At 47.8% G+C, this 27,024-nt stretch overlaps 1 protein-coding gene and 1 long non-coding RNA gene across 3 annotated transcripts; both read left to right on the top strand.

The window, feature by feature from the left end:
* The first annotated feature begins 1,105 nt into the window (after window positions 1–1,105).
* Window positions 1,106–12,123, top strand: SERTAD4 (SERTA domain containing 4). Of its 2 annotated transcripts, none has more exons than XM_072948487.1 (4): window positions 1,106–1,244; window positions 6,230–6,421; window positions 7,641–7,756; window positions 9,641–12,123. In XM_072948487.1, the coding sequence occupies exons 2-4, from the start codon at window positions 6,247–6,249 to the stop codon at window positions 10,415–10,417; spliced, it is 1,068 nt and encodes a 355-aa protein (XP_072804588.1). In that variant the 5' UTR covers window positions 1,106–1,244; window positions 6,230–6,246; the 3' UTR covers window positions 10,418–12,123. The 2 variants fall into 2 exon arrangements, with proteins under 2 accessions (XP_072804588.1, XP_015090224.1); XM_015234738.3 differs by lacking the exon at window positions 1,106–1,244 and adding an exon at window positions 1,627–5,759.
* Window positions 12,124–24,733: 12,610 nt separating this feature from the next.
* LOC140688655 (uncharacterized) lies at window positions 24,734–26,570 on the top strand. Its single transcript, XR_012063366.1, has 4 exons — window positions 24,734–24,837; window positions 25,476–25,517; window positions 25,823–25,888; window positions 26,528–26,570. It is a non-coding gene; the product is annotated as an uncharacterized lncRNA (long non-coding RNA).
* Window positions 26,571–27,024: the final 454 nt, after the last annotated feature.

A 27,024-nucleotide genomic window follows, 5' to 3' on the forward strand; every position in this document is an offset into this window, starting at 1 on the left:
AGAAGTGTTATATTTAGCACATCTGGCATAGTAGCAGTAAACAAACATTATAGTCTTTGTAACACTTATGTGCAGGTGCCTTCCCCCCATTTTATTAGGTCTATGCCTTCCAAGCCTCTGCGTTCATTACACCTGAAATGACCCATCTCGACTATGGAGGGGGTCCCTAGACAGAAGTTATGAATTAATGTTTCAAAAAACAAACTCCACTTGAGCCCAATATAGAGGAAAATTACTATTTGCAAAATAATGTGATTCCGGGGCTTAAATTACATTCTCTTGACCAAGGACAGCCTCCTTTATTACTTTTTTATTTCCTGGAGGTTTTCCCTGGAGGCTCCCCACCCAGAAAGAGTTGCCAATTCAAGTTGCAGTCGGACCAAGGTTGCTTTTTTATACGAATACAGCTCCGGAGGGGAACGGGCGGGGGCGGGCGGCGAGGGGAGAATAACTGCTTGGTCCTGCAAAGACATCTGTTTCTCATCTCCGTTTGCTGTGGCAAAGGAGAAGAAAGTCTTTCTGCAAAGGGTGGAAAAGGCACAGATTTTTTTTTTGTTTTTAATCACACGCACATACTACAACAACAACAGAAGTAAACCCAATTTAAAAAAAAAGAGAGAGAGAGAAGGCATCTCAGAAGGCTGCAGAGTGAATACGTTATTCGGCTGAAGCCGAGCCCCCGGGGCTAGGGCGGGAGCCTGGGAGCGCGTGGGGTCTGGGCTGCGGGCTGGAGCTCGGCCCGCGTGTCCCCGGGCACCGGGAGGGGAGGGGAGGAGGGGAGGGCGGGAAGGAGGGAAGGAGGCAGGGGGCGGGCTGGGGTGGGGGTGAGGGGAAGGCGCCCCGTGTGCTGCCTGAGGAGCGGCGGCGGCGGCGGCGGGAGCGGAGGGAGGGAGGGAGAGCGGGCGCGCTTGTCATGTTCCCTCTCTCACCCTGGGGGCATCCTGCAGAACCTCTCCTCGGAAATCCACGGGGAAATGGCAAACAGGATTGACGGGTTTCACACGCTCCTCGCTAGACAGAGCCGCTCATTACCATAACCGTCTGCAGCGACGGCGGCGCAGCGCCCCAGTCGCGGCGGCGGGACCTGCCGGGACCCTCGCCCGCCGCGCACCAGCGGCCACTGCCGACCGGGCCGCCGGGCCGGGACCCGCGCGAGTGTGCACCGGCGGCCGGGCTGGCGCCGAGCCTGGAGGGGCCAGCAGCAGCTCGAGCGCCGCGGCCGCCGCCTCCCGGCTGACCCCGCGGTAAGAGCCGGGTTGGGCGCGGGCGGCGGGGGCGGAGAGGCCGGGCCGAGTGGAGGGCGACGGCCGGTCCCCTCCGGCGTCTGCTGGAGCGGACTGGCTCCCGCGCGCCCCCCGGGCCCCGGGGCGGCGTTGGGGTCACCAGGTGCACGCGTACCGACCGGAGCGGGACCGGGGGCGGCGTGGGGGCCGGGGCTCAGCTGGGCTCGGAGGCGGCGCGGGCTCTTCCTGGGGCGGGCGTGCTCCGCGGAGCCTTTCTCCGGGCGGGAACCGCCACCACTGCCGCCTCTAGGGCTGCTCCGGCTGCCGCCCGCGCGCACCGAGCCGAGTCTAGGGGCGGGTGGTGACCGCAGCTCGGTTGAGACCTCGGGGTCCTCAGTGGCCGCTTATACCCTCATCCTAGAGGACGAGGGTCAGTAGGAGGGATGACCCCAGGTCTGGACGTCGTGGCGCTTGGCAGGTGGGGAGGGAGGGATGGTGGATGTCAGGAGCGCGCGTTTGTCAGAAAAAGGAATAGCTGCAGGAGCTGACACCTTCTGTCCCCCCGCCACCTCCGCCCCCGCACCCTCCTCCCAGCCAGCCGAGCCGCGCTGCGGGCGGCGGCGGCTCCTCTGTCCTCAGCTCACCTCCCCGGCGGGCTCGGCTGCTGCCCGCCTGGTCCACGCCTCCGCCTCTCTCCTCCCTTCCTCCCCTCCCGCCTCCTCGGCCCTAGCAACTTTCCGGAGTGCCCGGCCGGGGCCGCAGAGGCGTGGGGAAAGGCGGCTCCGCGGCCGAGGGGGGCGCGGACAAGGCGGGCGCCTGCGGGAGGCACCGGCCGAGTCCTCATCGCCCGGGTCCAAGGGATGCGCAGGACGCTCCCGCAGCCGCGGGCTCTGAGTGGGTCTGGCTGGCGAGGGAGGGCGGGCCGGGCAGGCATCTGCTGCGGGCTGGAGCGCGGGCCGGGGCCAGCCTCGCCAGAGCCCTGCCAACCGCCGTGAGTCATTTCCTTGGAATCCTACCTTTGGTGTTTATTTCCCTTAGAAGGAAACTTGGTTAAAAAAAAAAAAAGAAAAGAAAGAATAATCATAGCTCTTATTCTTCAGGAGAGGCGCACGGCTCCGGCACCGTGGAAAGACAACTTGCCTTTGTTCCCAGACACTTGGGGTGTTGTTTACTTTATCCTGCGGCTGCGGGCCGGCAGGGCTCTGCCCGTTTCCCCCTAGAGGGACTCAGCACCGACCCCCCGGGGTGGGGTCTGGGTGGGAACCCGGACACGGTGGCTGCTGCCCGCCTGCAAGGGGTCGGTCTCCAAACCTGGGACCCCAGTCTTGGGCCTGGGATGAGGACACCTGGCGCTCGGGCTCGGACGCCCGAACACCTCCCCCACCCCCTCTCCGGTTCAGCATCCGCATTCCCAGCCCCAGTACCCGACCTAAAGCTCTTGGCCTTTTGGAGCTGCAGCCGAGAAACGTATTTCCCAGGGCAGACAGGTGTACTGCAGGGACTGGTAGAAAAGCAGCATCTGTCTATTTAGAAAGGTTGAGGAATTTTATTCCTCCCACCCAGCTGCTTCCACCACCACCATGAGCTGTTGAGACCTTATTAGGGACAGTGTCAGGTCAAGGGCTTGATTCCACCTGGGCAGGACATCCAAGACCAGTAGCATCAAAGGTGTATTGAAAATATCAGCCCTTTACTTCCCTGCTTTTCGGTATTAGAATCAGACCTCTAATTGCTATAATGCTCTTAATAAAATGTTTTCCAATGGTAGATGAGGGGAGGGGTGAGCAGAGAATGACCAGGACCCCCTGTTAGATAAGAAGTACCACTGAATCTGCAGCTACCCTGTTCTGTGTGCCAGCCACTCCTATTAGCATCATAATGGCTCAAAAGGAAAGAAGCAGCCCAAATCATCTAGAAAAACCAAATTGTATAGAAATGCCTAGTGACTCTACTGTGAACATTGGCTGGAAAGGTTGACATTTTAGCCCTTGGCCTCCCAGGAATGGTTGAGGTGTCATCCTACTACATTCCCTTGGCTTACAAAACAGTCCTGCAGGAGCCTGAGGATAAAAGGATAGGGCCTTTTTATTTTTTAGATTTTAAACCCTTGTGTAGACAGAACATACTTTAACACCCTTCTTTTGAATCCACTCACCTCTGACATGAAAAAAAAAATTTGCCATACATATATACCTTTGTGACTCTATCTAGTACTAACAGCACATAAATTTGTGGACTTCAACTTCTGAACTCAGTAGCAGAATTATAATATAAATCTCATCCTACTGAGAAAAAAATGATAGTTTGTATGTGTATGCATAATACAAATAAAGAATCATGTGAAACATTGGTGCTTAGCGCCGCATAGTCAATTCTTCATGAACATTAAACTTCCCTTCTTAATTTGTTAACGTCCCAGTATACGTTCTAAATAGACTAGGAAGACTCAAATTGCAAAATCTCCTCCCCGGTCCCAAATAATCCCAACTCGTTTATATTTTATTCAGACTTACATGAATCACTTGTGGAACTCAGCCTTACAAAACTCAACCTCTCCAGTTTTGGATTTTGTGTGTAAAGGTTCCCAGTTCAAAAAAAGAAAAACTTACTGAAACTACATATCATAAAGGAAAGAAATAGCCAAGATAAAAACTATGATGCCATGCTTCAAGTTCAAATGCATAATAGTAGAATTTCATGTTCCGGAAACAATACTAGCAAATGAAAACACTGAAATCCTTAACAACCCAGAAACTACAACGATACGTCATTAAAATATAAACAAACTCTTAACATAAAACAGTGCAAGGCCCATATAATGTCCTGTTAAATGAAGGTAATTGCTGCTTGGGGCCTGCAAATGCTTCAGTGTCTTAAGGAGTATGGATTTGTCAACCTGCTTTGGTTTATTTGTAATGCAAGTTCCATGTAGGCAAAAAACTTGGATCTTATGCCCAGCATCCAGCACAAAAGGGAGTGTAAATTTCAAGCAAGAAAACGCTGTTGCAGTCAGTAAGACAGGGCTACTGGCTCTGAGAAAAAGAGGGTATCATTCGTACGCTCCAGGCAGTAGCACCTCCTGATAAAGTTGTCTGTTAGAATAGGTTAAGAAATTGGACCATTTCATGAGAGTCTCCCAGTGAATAAATTATCATGAGGTTTGACACCTTGTTCGGATGCTGAGTTGGAGGGGTGAAAGAATGGCTTAGTTTGTGAAATCAGTGTAGTCTAAATTTCTTGATTGATGACCCAAAGAGCAAAGTAAATGGCCTGTTCCACCATTTCTTGTTAGAGAATTAATCGAACCTTTTTTTCTCTTGTAATAAGGTTTTCTAATAAGTCCTTGCTGCTGCCTCTTTGGGGGGCATTTTTTTTGAAAGAAAGGGAGTATGTGGTTTAACAGTCCAAATCAGCTGGGTCCTAATTCCAACCACTGACCTAGACTTGTCCCCTGTCTGTCAGAAGGCCTGGCTCCCTTCTTCAGTGAGGCTGGGACAGAATTTTGGGTCTCGGAGAGAAGCCTGGTTGACGGATGGAGTCATTGCTGCCATGAGCTGCTCTGTTAGCCAGAAGGACGTTGCCACTTAATGAAGCTATTTCCCCTTCCCCTGGTGTCTTTCCTCCTTTTACCCAGAAGTGGACCCTTGTTATAACATGTAGGTGATAACAGTCTCCCACGAGACAATAGTCAATGCACCCTTTCCCCAAAACATTACAAGCTGTATAATTTGGATCAGAAAGCAAGAACTAGACCCTTAGTGTCTGTTTGAAAGACAATCAATCTTCAAGAAAGCAGGCCTGACATCACTCTTTGTGACAGTTCTTGAAACAGCAAAGTGAGACAGCAGAGGTCTGGGTCTCGTAAAAGAACTGGCGGTTAATAAGGCACCAAGGCAGCTTGGCTGTCACCACTGATCTATGGCCCCAGGAGATCTTTTTGCTGTAGACCCTCTTCTTCCTGGCACTCACTCCTGAGCCTACCTTGAGCCCTACTTAGGACCAGGTGAAGACCCTGAGCCCCCACGGAAATGGCCCCCACCACCGGAGGTGTGGAAGAGCCCAGGGTGCATCTCTGAGCAGAAAGGCCCCCAGTCTCCCCGCAGGCTCCAGGAAAGGGCAGGAACTGGACAGAAGGGCCGTGGTGTGTTGCCTCCTGGAAAGTTTCTGCCTTGTGTCTGGGCTTTGCAGTGTACAGTTGTCGGCTGCCTCTGGCCCTGGAGCCCTGGCTCCTGTTTAATATTCTGCCTGCTCCGTGGATGTTGTGCTTGGCTCCTGTGGGACTGCAACTCACGGCTTGAAACTGGAGCCAATTTTCTGTCTTCATCTCTCAGTGTTTTGACTGGAGGCAGATCCAGTTCAGGCCGATCAGGGCTGGTGGAAACAACTACCAAGTGTGTCTCTGTCTGCTCCGCTTTGGGGGAAGAAAGTGGCGGGAGCCCCAGAATGTTGTAGAGGAGCCGGCCCTGCGGAAAGAGAGGAAGAGGGGGCAGCGGGCAGCGGAACAGACTGAACCTGAGAGCATCAGTAGGGATTACGGTGAAGATTTCTGCCTCCCCCATCCTTTTCTTTTGATTGATTAGCGGATTTCATCAAAGGAGACTCTCGGGGGATTGACTAGAAAATTGATTTTGCCTTATTAATAGAAAGGAAGCAGCAAGGGTTTTGGCCTTGCCTCTTAGCGGTACATTTTCTGCGGGGAAGGTCAGAAGGAAAATGTGTTTAGGAGGCAAAGCAGCTGTCTGGAAGAGGGCTGAGGGGAATCTGAGAACAATAAGAAATGGAGTTTTAAAGATCCGCCCATGTTCAGATTGCTGAACACAGAGGCTGAGCTAATAGCAGCAAGAGAGTTGGCTGAGGTTTTCTTTGAAAAAATAATAAAATGTTTCAGGGTGAAGGGGAGGACCGAGAAGTGTAAGTTTCCCAAAGCAAAGCAAGGAAGATGCCAAGGCCATCCCCTGGCTGGCCCTTGATTAGGGCTGTTTTCTTTTTTTTTTTTTTTTTTCCAGATCTGAGGCTGTCAGAGATGACTCTGGTTCTGTCCATGAATAGATTCTGCGAGCCCATTGTCTCGGAAGGAGCTGCAGAAATTGCCGGGTACCAGACACTATGGGAGGCTGACAGCTATGGAGGCCCGAGCCCCCCAGGGCCAGCACAGGCTCCTCTGCAGGGAGACCGGGGAGCTGGTCCCCCACTGCCAGGTACTCCCCTTAACCTTCCCTTGCTGCCCTCTGCGGCCTGACTGGTGGGCAGGGGTGGTGTCTGGGGATGCCTTTCTGAGCTGAGAGAACTCGTGTTCCAGGGACTTCCCAGGCTGCCTGTGCACCTCTCCTAAGAGCCCAACGCTCCAGGGAGAGGACCAGGGGTGATGGTTAATTGCATTCAAACTGGAGTTTCCATGTGCTACTGCTTTAGGTAAAAGTCACACATCTGTATTTTTAAGAGAACCAAACGAGGTTTTGAAACTCTTAAGTCTGGGTTTCAGTTGTCTACACTCTGGAACCGTGTGGTTCTCTCAGAGTAGCCCTGGTGGCCTTGACAATGAAATCTTTATCCCATGGGACATAAAGGAATGTGCACTTTGGGCCCGGCAGCTACGTGAATCTTCTTTTCATTAAACACACAATTGGCTTTGGTATTACAGAAAAAAAAATGTTTTGAGCCCAGAAAATAGAAATATTTTCTTCCTGATTCTTTATTCTTATACTTTAAGGTGAGTTTCTTTGGATTTTTGTGTAGTCCTAGTGACTGGGAAAAAAAAAAAAAAACCTAAAATGTAAAACAAATACTTACTGAAATCTGATTTGCTGAAAAGGATTAAAAGCTTGATCTTTAAAAATTAGACCCTACTTTTACTCATGGCTGGTACATTTTTGAGAGCAGAAAGGACTTTTGCTACTTCAAGTTTTAATTTTCAATTTAAAAATTTTTGAATTTCATATTTTGAAAGAAGGAATATGGTAACTCCAATGTGCAGATAATCATTTGTTTACTCATCTCAAGCCAGTAACATTTAAAAGTTGTTTGGTTATTAGTGCTTACTGTTAAAGATGTATACATTTGAACAGTGGTGTTATATTATCATGGATTTAAACAATTTGAAAAAATATTAATGTTATTCTGTAGTTATTACACTATTCCCCTTTATGAATTTTGCTGTTTGCCTGTGCATAGAATTAAGAGTGTGAATAATCAGCAAATGCTGAAATATGTCATTTTCCTCTGTAATTGTCTAGAAATCTTTGCCTGGCCTGGGTCACAGGGTTCCTTGTGATAGCAACTATTAAGACAAATGTTTAATCATCACATGTACAGACAAATACGTAGCCAAGTTATCTTCTAGAGGGAAAGGAAAGTATTTTGTTTGGAGAACCTCTGGCAAACCGCATGTCATTTGTCATATCTGATTTATTACCACAGGAGCACATTACAGGGGAATTTCAAATCCTATAACAACATCCAAGATCACATACTTTAAGAGGAAGTATGTGGAAGAAGAGGATTTTCACCCACCACTCAGCAGCTGTAGCCATAAAGTATGTTTTTTTAATAGTCATTATTTTTATTAAGAGTTTAAGATACTTAGTAACAGTTCCTTGATCCATTTCCAGAAATTAAATTGTTCCACCCAAGCAATGAAAATGAGCCACTTCTCAGCAGAGCCATATTAATCGTCACTTTTTTGGGTCCTGTGTTATTTTTCACAAGTATTTGAAGACAGAGTCAGCAAGAGCGCCTCTGCCCAGAAATAACAAAATTATATAATCCAAGGAACACGTTTTTACGAATGATTTCATTTTTCCCAAGTTGCATTAAGGGTCACGGTGATGCGTGCTTTCATGTGGTGCGGTAACACACTTGTTCTTTCCTGACCTGCTCCCGGTCCCTGAGCTTGAGCGTCCATGGCCAACGCCACTTCTGTGCATGCCCACGCTGGGTGGTTACCAAGGGCTTTTCCTGACCTCTCAGGGGTAGACTCACCATCCCTTGAATGTGTGCATGAAATAGAAACATGCATTTTATGGTGCATTCATTACATATGTTTAGTTTGTTAAAATATATAATTCATTCCCAAGAAAAAACCAAAGCTACCTTTTTGGCACGTATAAGAAGGAAATAACAGGATCAGGAAAGTGCAGAGAACTGTGAAACTGGCTATCCTAAGCTTTTGAAATACCAGTTCCTTTTCCTTAGGATAACCTTCTTTCAAAAACTATCTGCTAATTTAATCAAGGAGAGGATGACCCAGACCGTAGTTGTTTGAAATGCAGAGGAGAGTTTTAATTTTTTTAATTTGCCTTTCTCTCTGTCTCCTCTTACTCCCTCCCCCCCACCCCCATCCTTTAGATGTTGCTTTGACCCTGCTCATAAAAAGACATCAGCATGCATTGGCAGGTGCTGGGGCTTTTCCCTGTGTGTGTAGCTCCTGCCTTTGGTCAGCTGGGGCTGGTTTAGTTTACAGCTCCTCCGGTTTGGCTTTTTTTTTTTTTTTTTTAATAACCTGGAAGATCTGGCCCCCATGCCCCAAGCATTTTATTTCCTTTTCAGTTTCTGTGCTGTGGTTACAGCAGTTTTCCAAATTGCCGCTTTGGATTTGTACCAGGCATCACACAGTGATGGTAGCACATGGCTCGGGAGCGAGCCCTCTGGTCCCCTCCCTGTGTCTCTTCTCCTGTCCAGCCCCAGAAGAAAGCCTCCTTTGGCCCTTCAACTGACAGATTCTTTTAGGGTTTGAGCCTTGTTAATTATTCGTGTCCCCCAGTCAAGCAAAGATAACTGCAAGAGGGAAACCCAGAGGGACAGGACTGAAAGCTAAATCTCATGCTCCTTGATGGCTAGGCCAGGGTTTGAAGATACTTAATGACCTGCATCTTTTTAAAAACATTGATTGGCATATAACATATGAGTGTATGTGTCTATGAGTGTGTATTTGCATATGCACCCATTCAAGTGTCAAAAGAGTCCAGCTTGACGAATTTCACAAAGTGTGAAATAACCATGTAACTAGCATCCAGATAAAGACACAACATAACCAGCAATCCAGAACCTCTTTTTGTGTCCCCTTTTAGTCACTACCCCTCTGCCTTCCAAAGAACCCACTCTTCCTGACTTCTAACAGCATAGATTAGTTTTGTGTGTTTCCACATCCCCTTCTCTGCGCTGTGAAAAAGGGAACACCCTGACCTGTCCCTGCTGGGGTCTGCATTGTGGCTGGATTCCCAGGTGCTTGACATCAACAGTGAGTCTGCTGGGAAGGAGGGACATTAGCCCCACCAGGGACAGCATCTCTAAATGAACCTGGGGGAAACAAGACCACAACATTCCCAGACCCAGAAACTGCCGAGAGAAAATATGTGCTGTGATGATATTTGAATATAGTCCATTTCCTAAGCTCTCTCTTCCTTTTTTGATTTTTTTAGACCATCTCAATTTTTGAGGAACGAGCCCACATCCTTTATATGTCCTTAGAAAAGCTAAAGTTTATCGATGATCCTGAAGTGTACCTCCGAAGATCTGTCCTTATAAACAATTTGATGAAAAGGATCCATGGAGAAATTATCATGCAGAATAACTGGTGCTTTCCCGCCTGCTCTTTCAATGGCCCCTCGGCCCAGGAGTGGTTCATGGCTCAAGACTGTCCTTACCGAAAACGACCTCGGATGGCCAAAGAGGAGTGTGAAAAGTTTCACGCCTGCTGCTTTTACCAAGAATGTGGTGGTCACTACCTAAATTTACCCCTTTCTGTCAATGCTAATGTCGGAAGTGCCTCCACCACGGCCTCCTCCTCCTCCTCCTCCTCTGCCTCCTCGTCCTCCTCTTCCTCTCCCCCTCTGCCTTTACCGAGTTGTTCCCACCAGGTGGATTTCGATGTAGGGAGTGCACCTATTTACAAGGGTGATGGCCAGATACCTGCCAGTGAAATCTTTGTCACTAATGTCAGGTCACTTGGTGTTCAGGAAAAGGCCAAATTAAATGATGAGAAAGCAAGTAATGACAACAACAGGGATGGTGGCCCCCTACGCCATGAACCTGTGGGAAATGACCTTGATTTTGAGTGCAAAGGCCAATTTTATGATTATTTTGAGACTGAATATAATGAAAAAAACAATGTAAGTGAGTCTTGGAAAAAGTCCTTAAGGAAAAAGGAGCCTTCACCAAGTAACAAACTGTGCTGCAACAAAGGAAGTAAAATATGAGCCATCTTCTCACCGAAACTTTGAAGCATGCACAGCATGATCAATTAGCTCCCATAAATTTTATTTTGAATGGATTTTATAGTTTTGTACAACTGATAAAATTATGCCATGAACATGCCGTGTCGTTTTAATGCCTGGAGAGCAGATTGCATAAAACATCTGTATAGTAGGCATCAGCGAGCTACTTATAAATGTGGTGATGTTACCAAGAAAACAGTTGACTTCATGCTTAAAAGTATATGTTAGTTTTCTTACAGAAAAGATCCGTAGATTAGACTGGGGGCTGATGTGCCCTTGTGATATTTCCACTACCCCCAAGGAGCCTGTCACTAGCGAAGAAACTTCCACATGTTTGCCAATTAATTAGGTAGTTATTTGGTAAGCAAATCAATATAACCAGCAAAGGAGGTCTTGCTTCTTCTATCTGATACAGTATTTTTTTCTGAATAAAAGACTGAAGACAGGGAACTAGATGAAATGGCTTCATGGTGCTGTTAAGTATTTGGATTTATCAGTCATGTGCGACAGATGAAAGTAGGATAGGACGGAATGAAACACACCTATCCAGGGGCAGCGACCAACAATACGAGGGTAATCCCTGCAAGTCCCTGGCTTGCCCGTGATGGGTGATGAGGCTTTTAGAGAGGTATGATACAGGGCGATTTTTGGTGCCTTACTTTATCTTAATTTTTGCCAATGTGAAAATTAAGGATAAATCAGAGTACAGCAGGGATTTAACAAACAGGAAAAAAAAACACATATACACACAGGGTGGACCTTCGAACAATTGCGTTCAACTTTTGATTCGACATCTCTATTCTTCCTTTATTTTTGATGCCCAGTTGCTTTTGGATTTGGCATTTTTGGAAAGGGATGGAGGAAACGATGGAGCTGTTAGAAACCAGCACTAGCTGCTCGAGCTTTTCTGTGGCAACGGTCTGTTGCTGGGGTTTGGGTTTTTTGGGTTTTGGGTTGTTTTGCTTTGTTTTCTTGTCCAATGAAGTTCATGAACCAGTGGCATGCGTTATACTTTAATCTGTTTTGCATTATTCCACTCGTTTAGATTATAAAAGCATGTGGTTTTTTATATATGACTTTTGCTGTTGATTAAGAAGCACAATGTTAATAAATGATGTGGTGATCAATAAGGTTTTATCTTAAAGAATGTAAAGATTTTAGTTGGGGAAAGTTATTTTGGAGAAATGGGACTCGGTCGGCAAAAGCTACTGTGTATTTGGTCAACATTTTTCTCAATCATGTCTTTAATTTGTACATTTGAAAGAGTGTTCAGAGTGCCCCCTCTGACCATCCTTCCTTCCACGCCAACCAGTTCCTCCTGCTAAACTGTATTCCCATTTCCAAGGTTACTCACTGACTCGGGCCTCCTTACACAATTCTTCATGGGAACCAAATGCCAAACTGAGGAAATAAGTAAGTCCTCCCAGTTTCTCCAAGATAAAGCTTTTTTTTATTATTGCTATTAATATTAAATATAGGTCTCATTCATACAGTGTATGAGTAGGATCATCATTTGGACAATGTCCACAAGGACCAATTTTTAAAACATGTTCTTGTGTTATGGCTAAATAGTCTAGTAATGTTTTGTCCTTTATTTTCAATATTTGATAAACATTTGATGTTGAAAACTTAGATGATAGATGCCTGTATATGATTGTGTTGTTGTAATAAAGTGAGGTTTTTCTTGATATATATTTATTAAAATGATGAAAATTCATTGAGATTTCCTATTGTAATGATTATCGGCTATGTTTCTCATTTCCATTGCTCTTTCTCCTTTAAAAAACTCAAAATGTGTAGAAACTGTGGTGGGCTGTGGCTACACAGGAGTTTAAAAAAAATTTTAAGAGAGTACTTTGAGAGGCCCACCTAACAGGTGTTTTAGAATGGTCCTAGTTTGTCAGTTTACATTTCTGTTGATTAAGAGTACAGTGTTAATAAATGATGTGGTTGGTGATTGATAAGGTTTTATCTTAAAGGATCTGAAGATTTTCGTTTTTGTAAAGTTTCTGAGAAAAACAGCGTAACACGAAGCCATAAATACCAAATCCTAGCTGATTCCTTTAATGAGATGTCAAATTATCAAGAAGATGACCCACATGTAAATGGTTAGAGCAGCCAGAGGTTACTGCTAGTAGTGCTCGGTGCAATTCTGTATTATTGTCATTCTTAGAGGCTAATATTTCATTGGATAAAAAGGGAAAGCTAGTAGGAAGCTAATTCATTTGTCAAAGTAGCATTCTTATACTGAGCATAATATATCATGGAGATTTAAATATGAAAGAAAGGACTTGGGCTTTTAAGCCCCCAGCATTACCAGATGATGGTGGACAAAGCTGTGAAGTGACATGGTTTTCCGCAGGGCTCACCTGAGCCGCGGGCTCACACATCTGCTTAGCAGAACCCACTAGCACTTCTTTGCAGGATGAAGGGTGACTTTGAGTCTAGCAGCATTAAAATTTCTAATATTTAGTAATCAAATTTTTTGTTTTTAGGACATTTCCAGCATAGTTAAAGGAATACTTTTTCTTTCATGAAAAAGTAATCCCTAAACACCCATCCAGGTAACAAAAATGTTCCTGTTATTGGTATGATAATGTCAGGGCCTCCTAGGTGCCTACTTTGTGATTTCTACTCAGGAGATATTAAATCAGATTTTCCAGCGTAGTCAAGGCTCCCCTTCATAGTAACTTAAATCTGTTGATTGGGTTCTATAGTTACACCTGCAGAGATGGGAACAGCTAAGACCCTCCCCACTCCACACCACACTGCTGCCTCTCCGCCTGGAAGTGGTGGCTGCACTTTGCTTTAAGGAAAACCTCATATGGCAGAATCCAGCTTTTTAAAAGTTAAATGAGGGGAAATCTTCACTTAGGAAAATGGCCCAGCTCCCCAAGAGTGCCTTTAATTGCCACTCCCCTAGGCATCTAGGTGCCTGTCTTTAGCCCAATTGCCTCTAGTCCTTCCTCTCTAAAAGTGGGCGATTTGTAGAAGATAGCCAGGCAAAGGCGCTTTGAAAGGCCAAAGGAATGTATCATCATCATATACTTCCACTCTTAAAATCCTATTATTCTAAAGTTCACCTTGAAGGGGTCCTGGGGACAGGACTGTAGGGACAGGGACCTGGGAGGAAGGCAGGAAAAACTTAAAACTGGTGGAAGTGACTATATGACAACAATTAGAGGGGGAGGGTGTAGTTCAACTGGTAGAGCACATGCTTAGCATGCATGAGGTCCTGGGTTCAATCCCCGGTACTTCGTCCAAGAATAAACAAACAAACAAACAAACCTAATTACCTCCCCCCACCAAAAACATTAATAAAAATTAAAGAGTTCAAATATTTTTTAAAAAATTAATAATTAGGGTAAAGCATCTTCATCCTGATCTTCAAAGACAATAGAAATTTGGGGCATTACACGTGCTACTTTTTTAAATGCAGAAGCAAGTGAATGAAGGTATTTGCTTTATGAGCTCATAGATAACTCCAGGAAAGCCTGGTTCTCCATCCCTCCAAACATGGACTTGTATTACAGCTTCACTTGAGTCCTTCCTTTCTGTGTATCGAGAGGAGAGCCGAGAACTTGCAGAAGGCACGGGTGTTAAGAGGTGTCAGCCTCACAATGAGTATCAGACAGGGATATGAAGGTTGGTTTGTGATGCAGCTAAGCTTTTATATCCTTCAGACGAATCGTGAGCCAGAAACAATTTTTAAAAATAATTAGTTGTTCAAATCCATTTTTATGACAGTCCCTGAAGTTTGCAGTCATTGCATTTGTAGTGAAATCACATCCCTGCCAGTTTTACTAGGCCTTTTCAAAAACAAGGATTCAGCATGACATTAATAATGATGGTTTAAACTAGATGCAGAACTGTCCCGTGAAGAGAAAAATGAAATCAATATTTAAATACTAAAAGAGACAATGTACGTTTTTCTAGTCATTCATTTTAAGATTGTTGTGTTTTGATTCTGTGATTTAATAAATGCATGAAGGATCTTTTAAGTTAACTACGCGATGCCTCCGTTGCTGCCTTAGAGTTACAGTATAGTGAATAAGCAAGGTATGATTCCCTTACATGGCTCAGACGTCTCCATTTAATGTGATGTAGCTACATGACCTAGGGTGAAACAGTGACTAGTTTGGAGATTGTTTCCAGCCCTGTGTGCATGCCATAGTGTAGCTGGGAGAATTCGCTTTAGGAAAAAGACTTGCAAAGATGTAAGTTATGAACACTTGAATCTCGCATCCTGCCGTAAAGTGCATCAGCAAGTGAGTTTAATAAAACATGCTGTTTAAAATAGTCTGTAATTTCCTGTTTCTGCATTTCCTTTCAGTATCTGTGACAGGCTGAAGAATGATGACTAAACGAAGGGAATTTACACAAGCTAGTCTGGTGGTGTTTGCAAACCATCGCCATGAGCTTCGTCTTCTCTGGTAAACAATTCCCTGGTGGGCTGTCTAAGGCTGATTTTTTTTTTCCCTTGGTGTTGGTCCAATTTGTTAATTTTGAAAGTGCAAACTACTCATTCACAGCCTGGAAACACCTGCTTTTGACCACAGTGAAACTGATGGCATGGATGGAGATGAATTAGTCATTTCTCATGAAATTTCCCTTGTTACTCAACCCCATTTGAGGGAACTGTTCCCTTGATTGAAAATTGTGAAATTTTCTAAAATGCCCTATCTTGGGAGGAGAACACACACAGAAAAGAACTTGCAGAGACAGAAGTTGTGATCTTGCTTCCTGCTGAGATCCCGAGACAGTGGGCAAATGGCAGAACTTTGGGGAGAGGAGGATGACCTTCAGCAGACATTGTCTCCATCCAGGACCTTCCACAGGAGAGGCTGAGTCCAGGCCTTAGTATGTGATCCTCCACTACTCCCTCTGATTGGTCAGCTCACACATGAACCCAACCAGGATACTTCTAGACGTGATGCTTTTCTGCAGATGTCTTCTGAGGGCCTTGCAATGAGCTAAGCTCAGATGTGATGTAACCCTTGTATCCTGGCAGTCAGGGAGTGAACAGATCGCTCAGAAATGCACCTGGCATAGCACTCAGGCATCTATACCATCCTCAAAACTCCCACAAGCCCTGTGTGTGTGATAAGGAAAAGATGGAGCATGACAGGCTGCAAGGCAAGGGATTTCAGCAAAAGATTGGGGAGTTGTTCTCTGATTGAATGGAGAGGAAAAAGTCTGACATCCAGCACTCCACGTTGAATGGGGAGTGCATTCACTTTCTTTAAGGAGAAGTCTAAAGAGTAAAAAGGAAAGCAGGCAGATTTGTTGTTGTTGTTGTTCAAACCTCTTTATGAAGACAGGAAAAACCATTTCAGGGGCTAAAGGATTTCCTTTATGTGTGGTGGTTTTTTTTTTTTTTTTCCAGAAAGAGAGAAATGGCTTATCTGTCCTTTCTGGGAGCTGGGAGGGTTTCTCATTGTTGTTCTCCAACTCCTTAGATGCTGTGCTTTTCAATAAACACACCAAATTGTCTTTGTGACTAGGTATCGGCATTGGCTTATCTCTCCTGTTCAGTTGAGGCGCGGTGGTTGTGGGTTTCTTGTGAGACTGGAATATAGCAGAGGGTTAAGAGTGTTGGATTGGGAGTCAGACTCCCTGAATACAAATTCCAGCTCTGCCACTATGGCTGTGCAACCTTGGCCTTGGCCAGCAAGGCCCTTTACTTCCTAGTGCCTCAGTTTCCTTGTCTGTAAACTGCCATGGGGTGGCATGCTGTACCCACCTTGTGAGGTTGTCAGGATTAAAGACTCTAATATCGAGGAAGTGGCTCGATGTTGCCTGGGTGCACATTATGGGTGTGAAATAACAGTGAGCCTCCAGGACTTCTCCACTAATGTCCCTGGACGCCCTGAAGGCTGGAGCTGATGGTACCAGATCCTCTTTGTGGAAAGTGTTCAGCCTCCTGGGTTCTGTACAGCAAGTTTGAAATTAAATAGGGAGATGGTGTCAAACCTGGGGTCCCAGGACCCTTAGACAGCTATGAACGTAGTCATTGGAGTTCTTGAGATGTTTTTAATATTTCAAAAGCTTATTGGAGATCATAAAGTTTCCTGAAAGCAGTTACCGAGACTAACCCCTGTCAGATTTCTTTACCTTTGGCTGGAATTAAATCAGCTCTGGGTTAACACAGTTAGCTCAAACTGAGATGAAACTCTGACTGGGAAAATGAAGGCATTACCCTTAATAAACACAATTTATTTTGTGGATAGACTCTTTCAGAACATTGGCTAGGTGAAAGGAATAAGAAGTGTCCTTTACAAGTGAAAAGATTAAAAACCTCTGACTAAACTCTGACTCACCCCCGACTCACCCCCAGGATTTGCCAAAGTTCAAGTTTATTCAATGACTGTATTGAATGATTCCCTTAGACCTAGTTTTCACTCAGAAAAAAAAAAAAATTGAGTAAATAAATTCAGACCAAACCATAGTCCTCATGTTCCTATATCTGGTCATTGAGGCCAAAACAAAACTTTCTGTATAATCATAACTTTGAGGACATGGCCTCAAAGTAGTTATAAAATAATTATGATACAGTTTCCACTTACAGGCTCTAAGTTTAAAAAGCAGCTCCGCTAGGAAGTGGTTGTCCTTACTTCAAAATCTTTATTTTTTTATTGCCTTTGAATTCAGAACCCAATAGATGACTTCAAAACAGGATTTCATTTAAAAAATTACATTTCCATCCCTCTCAGTGTTCCAAGGGTATGTTTTCCCATAAGGTGGCATGACGTACAGCTGAAGTGATGCTTGCTTATTGGTAGGACTGAATTGAGAACAGAACTGAACCATATGATTTGAGAAGGAGAAACAGGTGCCAAAAGGCAGTGTTGTGTTGTGATGATTTCACCGACGTCTCTGGGACAGGTTCTTCTCCTACCCAGCCGGGCTCTAGGGTCTCATGGGTGACACCAGTAGCTGCCATTCGAGCCGCCGAGCAGCTGAGAGAGGCACGGGTGCGTGGGAGAGGGCAGGACACCTCAACATGCCCAGGGAGATCCAGACTGGCCGTCTCCAGACTTGGTTCTCCTGGTGTTTGTAAGCTCAGCAGCAGAAGTAGATTTTTTATTTTCCAGTGGGTAGGATTCTAACCAGTAAGGATGATCAATTAGAATTCTTAACCAGTCCAGCCTGAACCTAGCTGGTTTTAGCCAAGATGACTTAATGTACAGGGACATGGGGGATGAGGGTGCATCTCTCTGTCTGGAAACAGTATTGGTCTGGCACCAAAAGGACCCATAAAGAAATGCTGGGGCTGTCTGTCCATCTGGGTGTTGTAATGGATGAATGAGCAAGTACATGCTAGCAAGAACCTTGGGATGGACTTTGCAAGAATTGATTGATTTCCAATTCTTATTATAGAGCAGACAAGGTTTAAGTCCATCATTCTAAAATTTTCTAACTTTTTACTTATTTCCTTACAGTCTGTTGCATTGGTTTCTGATCCAATGACTGCTGTTTCTTAGCCATAAAATGATACCCAAGTTAATGTTGAGAGCACCAGATTAGGAGTTCGGAGACAGGTTCTTGCCAGCTCTACCACTCACTAGCTCTGCCACCCACTAGCTGTCTAACCATCAACAAGCCCTTAACTTCTCAGGGTCTTAATTTCCCATCTGTCAAATGAGGCTGTGCTCATAGAGCCTCTAAGATTGTTCTCCTCTGGTCCCAACATTTGTGATTCAAACAACCAGAACTCTTTCTGAAGATTTTCACTTCAATTTTCTACACACATCAACTCCTTACTTTCCTTCTCCGGGAGGCCTTTAGTTCCCCCACCCAGTGAAACCGAGACACTGCTTCTGCTCGTTTCTTAAAGAACAAATCCCCGAGTTTTCCTGTCCAGATGACTGCTTTCTGCACAGGGCTGCTCACCAACCAATTGCCTGAAATACATTCCTCCAGATAGGCCGCGCTCCCCCGCGGTGTCTCAGCACAGTTACCCACCCCCTCCCCGGAGAGCACCCCCTCCCCTTAGCCCATTAGCTCCACACACTCGGAGCCAGCCAGGCACAGCGCCGCCCCTCCTGACACAAGACTGTCCTCCCCTCCAGGCAACCAGCCTGCCCGCACTGCGCAGGAAGGAGATCCGAGAACCGTCTTCTCCCTCATGTTTATGAGTAATAAAATAGCGGACTTGCCCCCTTCTTTTTATGAAGACAGCCCTTGCAGCTGTGACTGTAACTGTTGTTGGTTTTTGTTTTTGTTTTTTGTTTTTTCATGCAAGCCAAGATTATGGTCCCATAACCCAATTAGTGTCATTTGGTGGTGGTCCAAGTGCTTCCTCTGCACGAGTTTTAATTTGGGGATCCCCGGAGGCTGCACTCCACATCTGTAGCCGGCCTGTTCTTCCTCTCCTTATTTGCTCGAGGTTTATGGGAGGATTAGCTGTGTGGTCTGGGAGGCGGCTGCTTCTCTTTCATCCGCACAGTTCTCGAGCCGCCGAGGAGCCTTTTACTTTTCATCAAGCCCTGGCACCTGGAGGGCGGGCAGCCGGGGCGACTGGAATGAATCAGTGGATGCCCTGCAGGCCCCGAGAGGCGCGGCCCCGCGAGCATGGGGGAGGGGAGGACCGAGGGGGAAGCTGCTTCGTGGGGGGGGGGGGAGGCAGGCTGGGCCACGCTGGGATCCTGGGCACGGGTCGCGGAGCACCCCCCGCCCCGCCCCGCCCCCACTCCCTGGCTGGCGAGGACTGGCGAGGGCTCGGGGCGCTCATTGTGCAGGCAGCTGGCACCAGCTGGGAAGGGGAATTAGCATAACAAAGAGCCGGAGCGAGCGCCGCGCGGCCCGGCGGGGGCTCTGAGGAGCGCCCCGGGCTCGGAGGAGCCGCGCTGTCACCAGCAGCGGCTCGCCCCGGGCCGCCCGGCCGGAGCCCCTCGGAGCTGCTGGGCAGCACCCACCCCACCGCCAGCGTCCCAGCCAGCGCGAGGTCTGCCAGGGTCCGGGCTGCGGGATTCTTCCAGAGAAAATAGTGCGTGTGGGTGTGCGCGTCCGTGACTGCGTGAGTGGGCGCGTGTGTGCGCGCGTGTGTATGGCTGTGTGGGTCCCTCCGAGTGTGCGTGAGCTTGCGCGTGGGCGTGCATGTGCCTGTGTCCGTGGGCACATGAAGAGGCTACTTGCAGACTGGAGGGGACCCAACAGCTCCCTTCGCGCCCTCCCCACCTAGGCCTCTTTGTTTAGTCCTTCCCGGGGGAGGAAAGGAATCACGGGTTCTCAACTCTGGCAGCCCGGCGGAACCCCCTGGGGAGCTTTTACAAAGCACCCAGGCTCCAGCCCCACTCCCCAGAGACAGGCTAGTATGGACCCTGCCGGGGGTCTCCGGCGTGGGTGTCTCCTGATGCGCCGTCGTAGCTTTGGACCCGCCGCAGGGGTGAGAACAGGGGACACGCGAGCGGACCCCGACGCCAGCCAGCGCCCGAAGAGGGAAAGGCTGCCGGGACTTGGGTTTAGGGCCTTACAGCTTTGCCTTCGCCTTCACTGACTGAGGTCAAGTGCACATTCCGGCGACACTAGAGCTTCGGTCTCAAGCTTCCGACTGGGCAACTTCATCTCCGTGTTTGCATATCATCCTTAGAGCCGCCGTGGGAAGAAAGCTGTCGGGAAACTAAGGCTCCGTTAAGTGTCACAAAAGGTCACAAAGCAGTAATTCGACCAACCGAGTTGGAGCTCAGGGCTGTGGGACTCGATGCTCACGTTCTTTCCACTGACATTTAACAAAAACAAATACCGCTTTGTAAGGCGCAGCCAGACCTCGAGCTGACCAGGTACCTGGAAGGACACTGGGGAGGACTTTGGGGAAGAAAGTCAGGGCGCAGCTGGACCCACGGCCCCAGAAGGCAGACACAATCCAGATGACGTCCTTAGAAAATGCCCAGGGCCTCTCCTCCAGCCTCGACTTCTGCGCCACCTTTGACCTGATCGCCCCTCCCCTCCTCTGCCCGGGTCCTGGTCCAGCCCCCTGCAGACTCCGGCTCCCAGCCCCCTCCTTGCAGGAAGGGAAAATGACAGCTCTCGCCGTTAGCAGCCACCCAGGAGCAGTCGGCAGCTGCGCAGCCGGGGGCGGGGTCGGGGCGGGAGGGAGGGAGCTCAGCGGCGGGGGACCTGGGGACCCGGGGACCCGGGGGCCGGGAAGCTACACCTCCGCGCCTCAGGCCCAGCTCCTGGGTCTTGCCGCGCTGCACCGCATCCGCATCTTCCTTGCGGGAGCCTGGCGTCTTTGAGGCTCCTCACGCTTTCGGTGGCAGGCGTCCCTAGCCTCAGCTGCCTGCACAGGCCTCCTGGAGAAGGAGGAAAGAACTAATAAGAGCTGCGGGGCTCTGAAGGTCCCAAGCTTCCCTGTTACCCCGAGGTGTGCGTTTCCACGAGTGCAACATCCATCAGGCGTCTTGGCATCACCAAACTCCAGAGGGGAAGCGGCCTCTCAGGCCACCAGGGCCCATCCACCCTTCTCAGTCTGGAAGACTGAGGCCCAGGGAGATGAAGTGACTCTCCTGGTTGCCCAGCCTTGTTGAGCTGGACCAGTCTGGATAGGCAAACCCAGGTGCTCGCTTACCAGGGCCACAGTCTACAGTAAGAGCCCCAATGCCGGAGAAAGGAGCAGCCCTAGGAATGCAGGCCGCGTCTGGTCTTGGAAGTGCCCTGGAGAGGAACAGGGTTGAAACCCTGGGCCCCCGGCTTGAGTACCACCCCACCTGGGTTCTGGAGTGGGGCAGGTAAACTAGTGGTCCAAAGGGGCTGGTGGTGGCTGCTGTTATTAAGAGTTCAGAATTCTCCTAGGTTCTACCAACTGTGTTCATTCTCAATAAATGGTTTCTTAATAATCATTTTAATTAGCAAAAAAAGGCTGTCTTATTAAAGCTAATTAAAGGCAATTTGGGAACCTTATTTTCATACAATCATAAAATTAGAGAAACAAGAGGCTGGAGAAATGGGGAATGTCTCAGCCTTTCTGCAGAGGGGGCAGGGAGGAGCTGGGAAGGGAGACCCTAGCCCCAGGCCAGGCCTGCAGAACAGGAGTGCCCAGTGGGTGGGCAGGAGTCTCCAGACTTGAGTAGCCTCATACTGTGCTGGGGGACAGCTGCAGGGAGGGGTCCTCTGTCTACATTCTCTGACTGTAGTCTGAGTCACCTGAACGTCTTCCCCCATCCCATAATGGCCAGTTTTCTCCCTCTTTAAATTGAGTCTTTAAATTGAAAATGCACTACTGTTACAGCCCTGGTTTACCCCAGATCTCACTCCTTCTCAAAAACTCCCCATCTGTCCCCAGGCATTCTTTCCCCATCCATTCTGTGACTGATTGTCCAAAATTACCAGGCTAACAGACATTTTTTCACCTCTTAGGCCTTTCGATGCCCTCCAGACGTCAGCCCAGGCTATTTGCCCAACCTCACCCTCTGCTCCCTGCAGGGAAGCTTCTGCTCCAGCCACTTTTGTCCTCTAAGTATCCTTTCCCACTGACCCCCTCCTTCCCATCTCCCAGCCTTCACCCCTGCTTCTCCCTTAGCCTGGAATAACCTTCCCCTGTCCTTGCTTATGCAAAGAGTAACTTCCCCTCAAGGCCAATTCAAGGTCCACATTTTGTAGGAAACCTTCCCAGGCAAAATTATAGGCTGTTCCCTGAATTGTAAAATGTAAAATCTGCTCCCCGCTCCCCCATCTATAATGACTTTTCAACTAGAATATTTTTTTTAAGGAAAGGCATTAAAAAATAGGAATTAACATGGGTTTTAGAATCAGAGACCTTAGCCAAAATCCTGGCTTTACATGACTTTGTGAAGTGGTTTATGGGCACATCCTTGCTATAAATGTCTCATGTCTAGCAAATGACTTCCCTGAACTCTGGTTTCCTCATGAGTAAAATGAGGCTAATGATAATACCTCCATCACTAGGTTATTAGATGTGTAAACAGATGATGGATGTAAGTCATTTTGTACAGTGTAGGCATATAACACTAATAGCTCTGTGATCACCGTCCTTGTTGATGGGGGGCGCAATTCAGGGGGTCTGAGCAAGTACACCAGGGAGAGAGAGCCCACAGTCAGGGATCCCCTGGCAGCCTGAACTTCTGCCAGTCTCATCTTGAGGGGCGTCAGTGCCTCAGTGCCTCCCTTTCATCCCTTCTCTGCAGGGTCCCTTCCAAGCCCTGGGACAAGACTCTTCTCTGGGGTCCACAGGGCAGTGGTTTTCAGTCTCCTTCCTCCTCAGCGCTTCCTGTAAATGGACCCATTCTGGAAAAAAATCTAACAGTTTAAAAGGGCTCTCCAGTGAATCTTACCATAACACCAAGAATTCTTGCCCGTGCTTAAAAACCTGGCCTGGGGTGTGTGTAGATTAGCATAGCAGACCTTGCTCCTCTCCTTATCTGTTGCTTAGACCATGGGACACTAAGTGGCCATGAATCAGCAGGAGCCTCCTCTGCAGTCCACCCCTGAGCATCCTCCAGATGAATTTTAATGAGCGAACAACTGACCGCAGAGAAAGGACAATGAGCAGATGCATGACATACTAGTGTTTAGTTGCCTATCCTCAAAGTAATTGTTTAAGTAGGGGCCTCTGCCTTGATAATAGCTATTATCACAAAGACCTTATGTTTATTAGTGTCTTCTCACCAGAAGGAAAGGCAAACCTGTGGCATTCTGCTTCTGGTACGCAGCACACTTCCACCTACCAGGGGCTGTAATCAAAGCAGAAGTAGCACCCAAATTAGCCAGCGTCCCCTGCATATCAGACACAGTGTATATTTTCTTTATCTCAGCCAAGAAAGGGACTCATTTCTCATCCCTAAGCATCAGTGGCTGTGTTAGCCTCACCACAGCTTCCGACAGGGCTGGGACGACCCTGACATGTATGATTAAAGCTCCACGTTATACAGCAGTGGCTGTGTTTTCAAGGAGATGGAGGAAAACTCACAGGACCCCTGGGGCAGGACACAACACTGCTCCTCAGAAAATTCCCTTTTAAAAAGTTGTCATGAAATCCAATTAACCAGCTGGAAGGCCGGCGTGGGCAGCCCTCCTCGGGGTTAATAAATAATAGAACATGCCCTGCGTTGGAAGGGGTAGCTCTCTTCTCTGAGCTCGGAGGCTGTGACAAGCCCTCCTGGCAGGAAGAAACGTGTCCCATCCCCACGACCGTCTCCTCCCCAGGTCCCTGAAACCTCAGTGGGTCCAGCAGGGATGCTCCCCTAGACAGATGCCCCAGTGTCCCTGGGGTGCCTCTCCCTCCCTTCCACTGCAAGCGAAGTCCATCAACCCAGCCCCGAGAGGGAGGGAATGAGGGGGACCCGCCTTGAGGGACTCCAACATAGGCATGGGCGCCAGTAGCTCTGCTCCTGTTTCCAGGTCTATACCTTTCTCAGATGAGCTTTGCAGAGGCTCCTGACTCCAACTGAACTTCATGGCCAAGGTTGGCCCTTCCGTGATGGTCCTCCCTCTGAAGCTGAATGCTCTGGCTGGGCTCTTTGCTTCATGTTTGCAGGACCAGCACGGTTCAGTAGAAATATAATGTGAACCACATAGGTGATTTTAAATTTTCTAGTCGCCATGTTAAAAAAAAAATCAAAGAAATGAGTGACGTTAATTTTAATAATACAATTTATTTAACCCAATATGTACCAAACATTATCACTTCAACAAATAATCCATGTAAAAATAATGAATGAGATGTGTCATATTCTTTTGTGCTTTGTATTAAGTCTTTGAAATCTGGTGTGTGTTTTACACAACATATACCACTCAGGACAAAACACATTTCAAGGGCTCAGAAGCTACATGTGTCTAGCGGCCACCGTATTGGACAGATCTGGATCCTTTGGCTCAGGCCAGGGCCTGGCTGTAGGTCTAAGCCTGGATCCCATGATCCTTCATACAGGTAGACATGCAGCTCCCACCTGGCTCACAATCACATGTCTTCTCTTCCCTGTGGTCTGGGTACCACCTTCATTCTTCTTAGGGACCCTGAGGCCCTGCCTTCTAGTTCAAGGCCATGGGACCACAGAGAGGCAGTGCCACTGCCAGTGATTGTCCAGTGGAAACTCCCAGGACCAGAGGGTTGGCATCTTGGAGCGGCCTGGCTCTGGTCCAGTCCCTCCTCACACCATCCACACTCCCCAGGAGGGGATGTGTGGGGCCATCCTAGAGTGGGTAGAGCCAGGACTGGGCAGGCAGGTGGTGGGAAGTACCTTGTTAGGAACAGAAAGGTCTTTAATCCTCTGTACTACCAGGCAGGGAGGATATGGGTGGCAAGTAAAGTCTTGTCGGGGAAAATACTGGCAGGAAGGTGAGCCACATGCCCTGGGAACCGCCAACTCCACCACTCCCCTGCTTTGATGTCGTTGGTGCCATGCAGGTCAGGTCAGGCCTGTGACAGACACGGCTCTCCTCAGGTGAGTATAATCAGATGTGTGCATTTATGAGTGTGTCCTAGCCTCTAATTAGGCTGCACGTTCCTGTCTCTGCATCCCCCCAATCTGAGAGTATCCCAGGAGGAATGAGCCCTGGGTTCATATGTTTGGAGCCCCATTTAAACATGAGGTCTGAGAAATAGGAGTGTGATGGAGAGGATCACGGGGCTAGGACAGATGGCACTGTCCTCACCAAGTCCATCCTTCCTCCGGGACTGCTCTCTGCTATCTTGGGGAACAGAAGTGTGTGGGTGACCACATGACTGTCCCCCGGGCAGTATGTTGAGTGGAGGGAGGTGGGGGTTACAAGGAACAGACAGTGTTGATGGAAATGATGTCCACAGGCTTTGACGCTGGAGCACGATGCTGCCTCAGTGAGGCCCCAGGAATGGGGAGAGGGCCACCTGTTGGTAAAGGAGCACTGGTGGGGCTCAGTTCTCCTACCAGGAATTCTGTGAGCTCTGGCTGGATGTCACCACCAGTCCCCAGATGTTAGAAGGAAAAAGTAAGCTGGCTATTTGATCTCGCACATTTATACAATACTTCATGGTTTACAAAACCTTTTCTCCTAACAATCCTATAAGGTTGCCAGGGCTGGTATTATTATCCTTCGTTTACAGATGAGAAAACTGTGGCTCAGTGAAGTGAAAGACTCCTTCAAGGTAAGGAGGCAGACAGGCCTTTCCAGCATAGAGTTCTCCAAAATCATTGCCCACAGAGACCTTAGAGCAGGGTCCTTAAAATCTGGGGGGTTTAGATGGCTTTGGGAGTCTGATTAAAACTTTGAATCCCCTCACTAACTTTAAATGGTCCACAACCCCCTTGAAATTTTACAGAATGTATTATGTGTCCATTTTTAGGGGGTGGGGAGTAGGGACAAGAAGAAAGAGGATCAGATTTTTAACTGAGTCTGTGATGTCTAAAAGGTTGAGAATTAACGAGCTGTTCCAACTCCTTCATTTAACAGATAAGGAAACTGAAGCCCAAAGATGGCCAGTGATTTACCCCAGAATTACTCGGCCTCGGGGCAGAGGTGAGACATCTGAGTCAGGCTACTCTTTTCACTGGTCACCGAACTATTGAAACCTGCAGGTGTCTGAGCCAGGGAGGCCAGAGAGTCCAGGGAGTCCTGGCTTGGGAAACATGATAAAGACAAAGAACAGATATGTCATCCCAGCTCTACCCTTAGCTACTGCACAGCCATGGTCAGGACTCTGGACCTCATTTTTCCTTCCTGGACAGTAGAGAGAAGTATCCCCTGACTCCTTACTTCTGAAGGTCAGTGTGAGGACAGGAGGGCAGGAGAAGTGATGGTGCTCAGAGATGCGAGAGAGTGGAGGGGAGGACAGAGGGAAGCTGGTGGATGTAGACCCAGTGGAGGAGGCCAGGGCTGGGCACTGGAGCGTTGGGGTGGTTTTGTTTTAGAGTCCCACTTAATTCTCTGGGGCTAACTTTCCCCTGGAGTGAGCCCCATCCCTCTCTGTGTGTAGCAAAAATCTCCTCAAACTTTGCCCCTGAATCATCTGAATTATTAGAGTCCTTCTTTGTAAAACAAAACAAAACCAAAATGTGAGAATCTTCTCCATCTGGTTTAAGTATACAGAGATTTGTTAAGGATATTGGGAGGACTGAAAAAAATAGACTTCTGCTGAGTTTCTAGGACAACTCCCAGAGCCACACTGCAGATCTGGCCGCCACAGGAGCTGCTGCCTCCGACCCACACTGTGCCTGCTGCAATCGGGTGCCAGCAAAAAGGATGACCCATTCTACATCCCTGTCCCCAGGTAACTGTGTTCTGAGCCCAAAGTGCATCTAGCTGCTAGAACTTACAGCCTTTCCCTGCTCCCTCACAGCAGGGGAAACTAGAAACCGTGGGCAGCTTCATTCTATTTGACTTTTCTTGGGAAGGTGGGATGTATCCTCTGAAGAACTATTAAAATATTGAGAGGGTATCTAAAAGGTTTGGGCAACCATAAATAACATAGATCTATGATAGTGCCTCTTGGCGTGCTGGGGACATCCTCCCAAGAGGTTTGCTATAAGAACTAAGTTTTTTGAGGTCTCTCATTTTAATTTAAATATTTTTTGATAATATGTATATATATCTCAAACTATCTACCGATATAGACATAGGTGTATACAGCTACACAGCACACACGTTTACTGTTC

This window comes from Vicugna pacos, chromosome 23, assembly GCF_048564905.1.
Source record: "Vicugna pacos chromosome 23, VicPac4, whole genome shotgun sequence".
NCBI classification, from domain to species: Eukaryota; Metazoa; Chordata; class Mammalia; order Artiodactyla; family Camelidae; genus Vicugna; species Vicugna pacos.

Coding starts and splice junctions, on each gene's coding strand:
- SERTAD4 (XM_072948487.1), top strand. CDS start 6,247: ATGACTCTGGTTCTGTCCATGAATAGATTCTGCGAGCCCATTGTCTCG. Junction 6,422..7,640: donor AGCTGGTCCCCCACTGCCAG/GTACTCCCCTTA, acceptor TTATTACCACAG/GAGCACATTACAGGGGAATT. Junction 7,757..9,640: donor TCAGCAGCTGTAGCCATAAA/GTATGTTTTTTT, acceptor TGATTTTTTTAG/ACCATCTCAATTTTTGAGGA.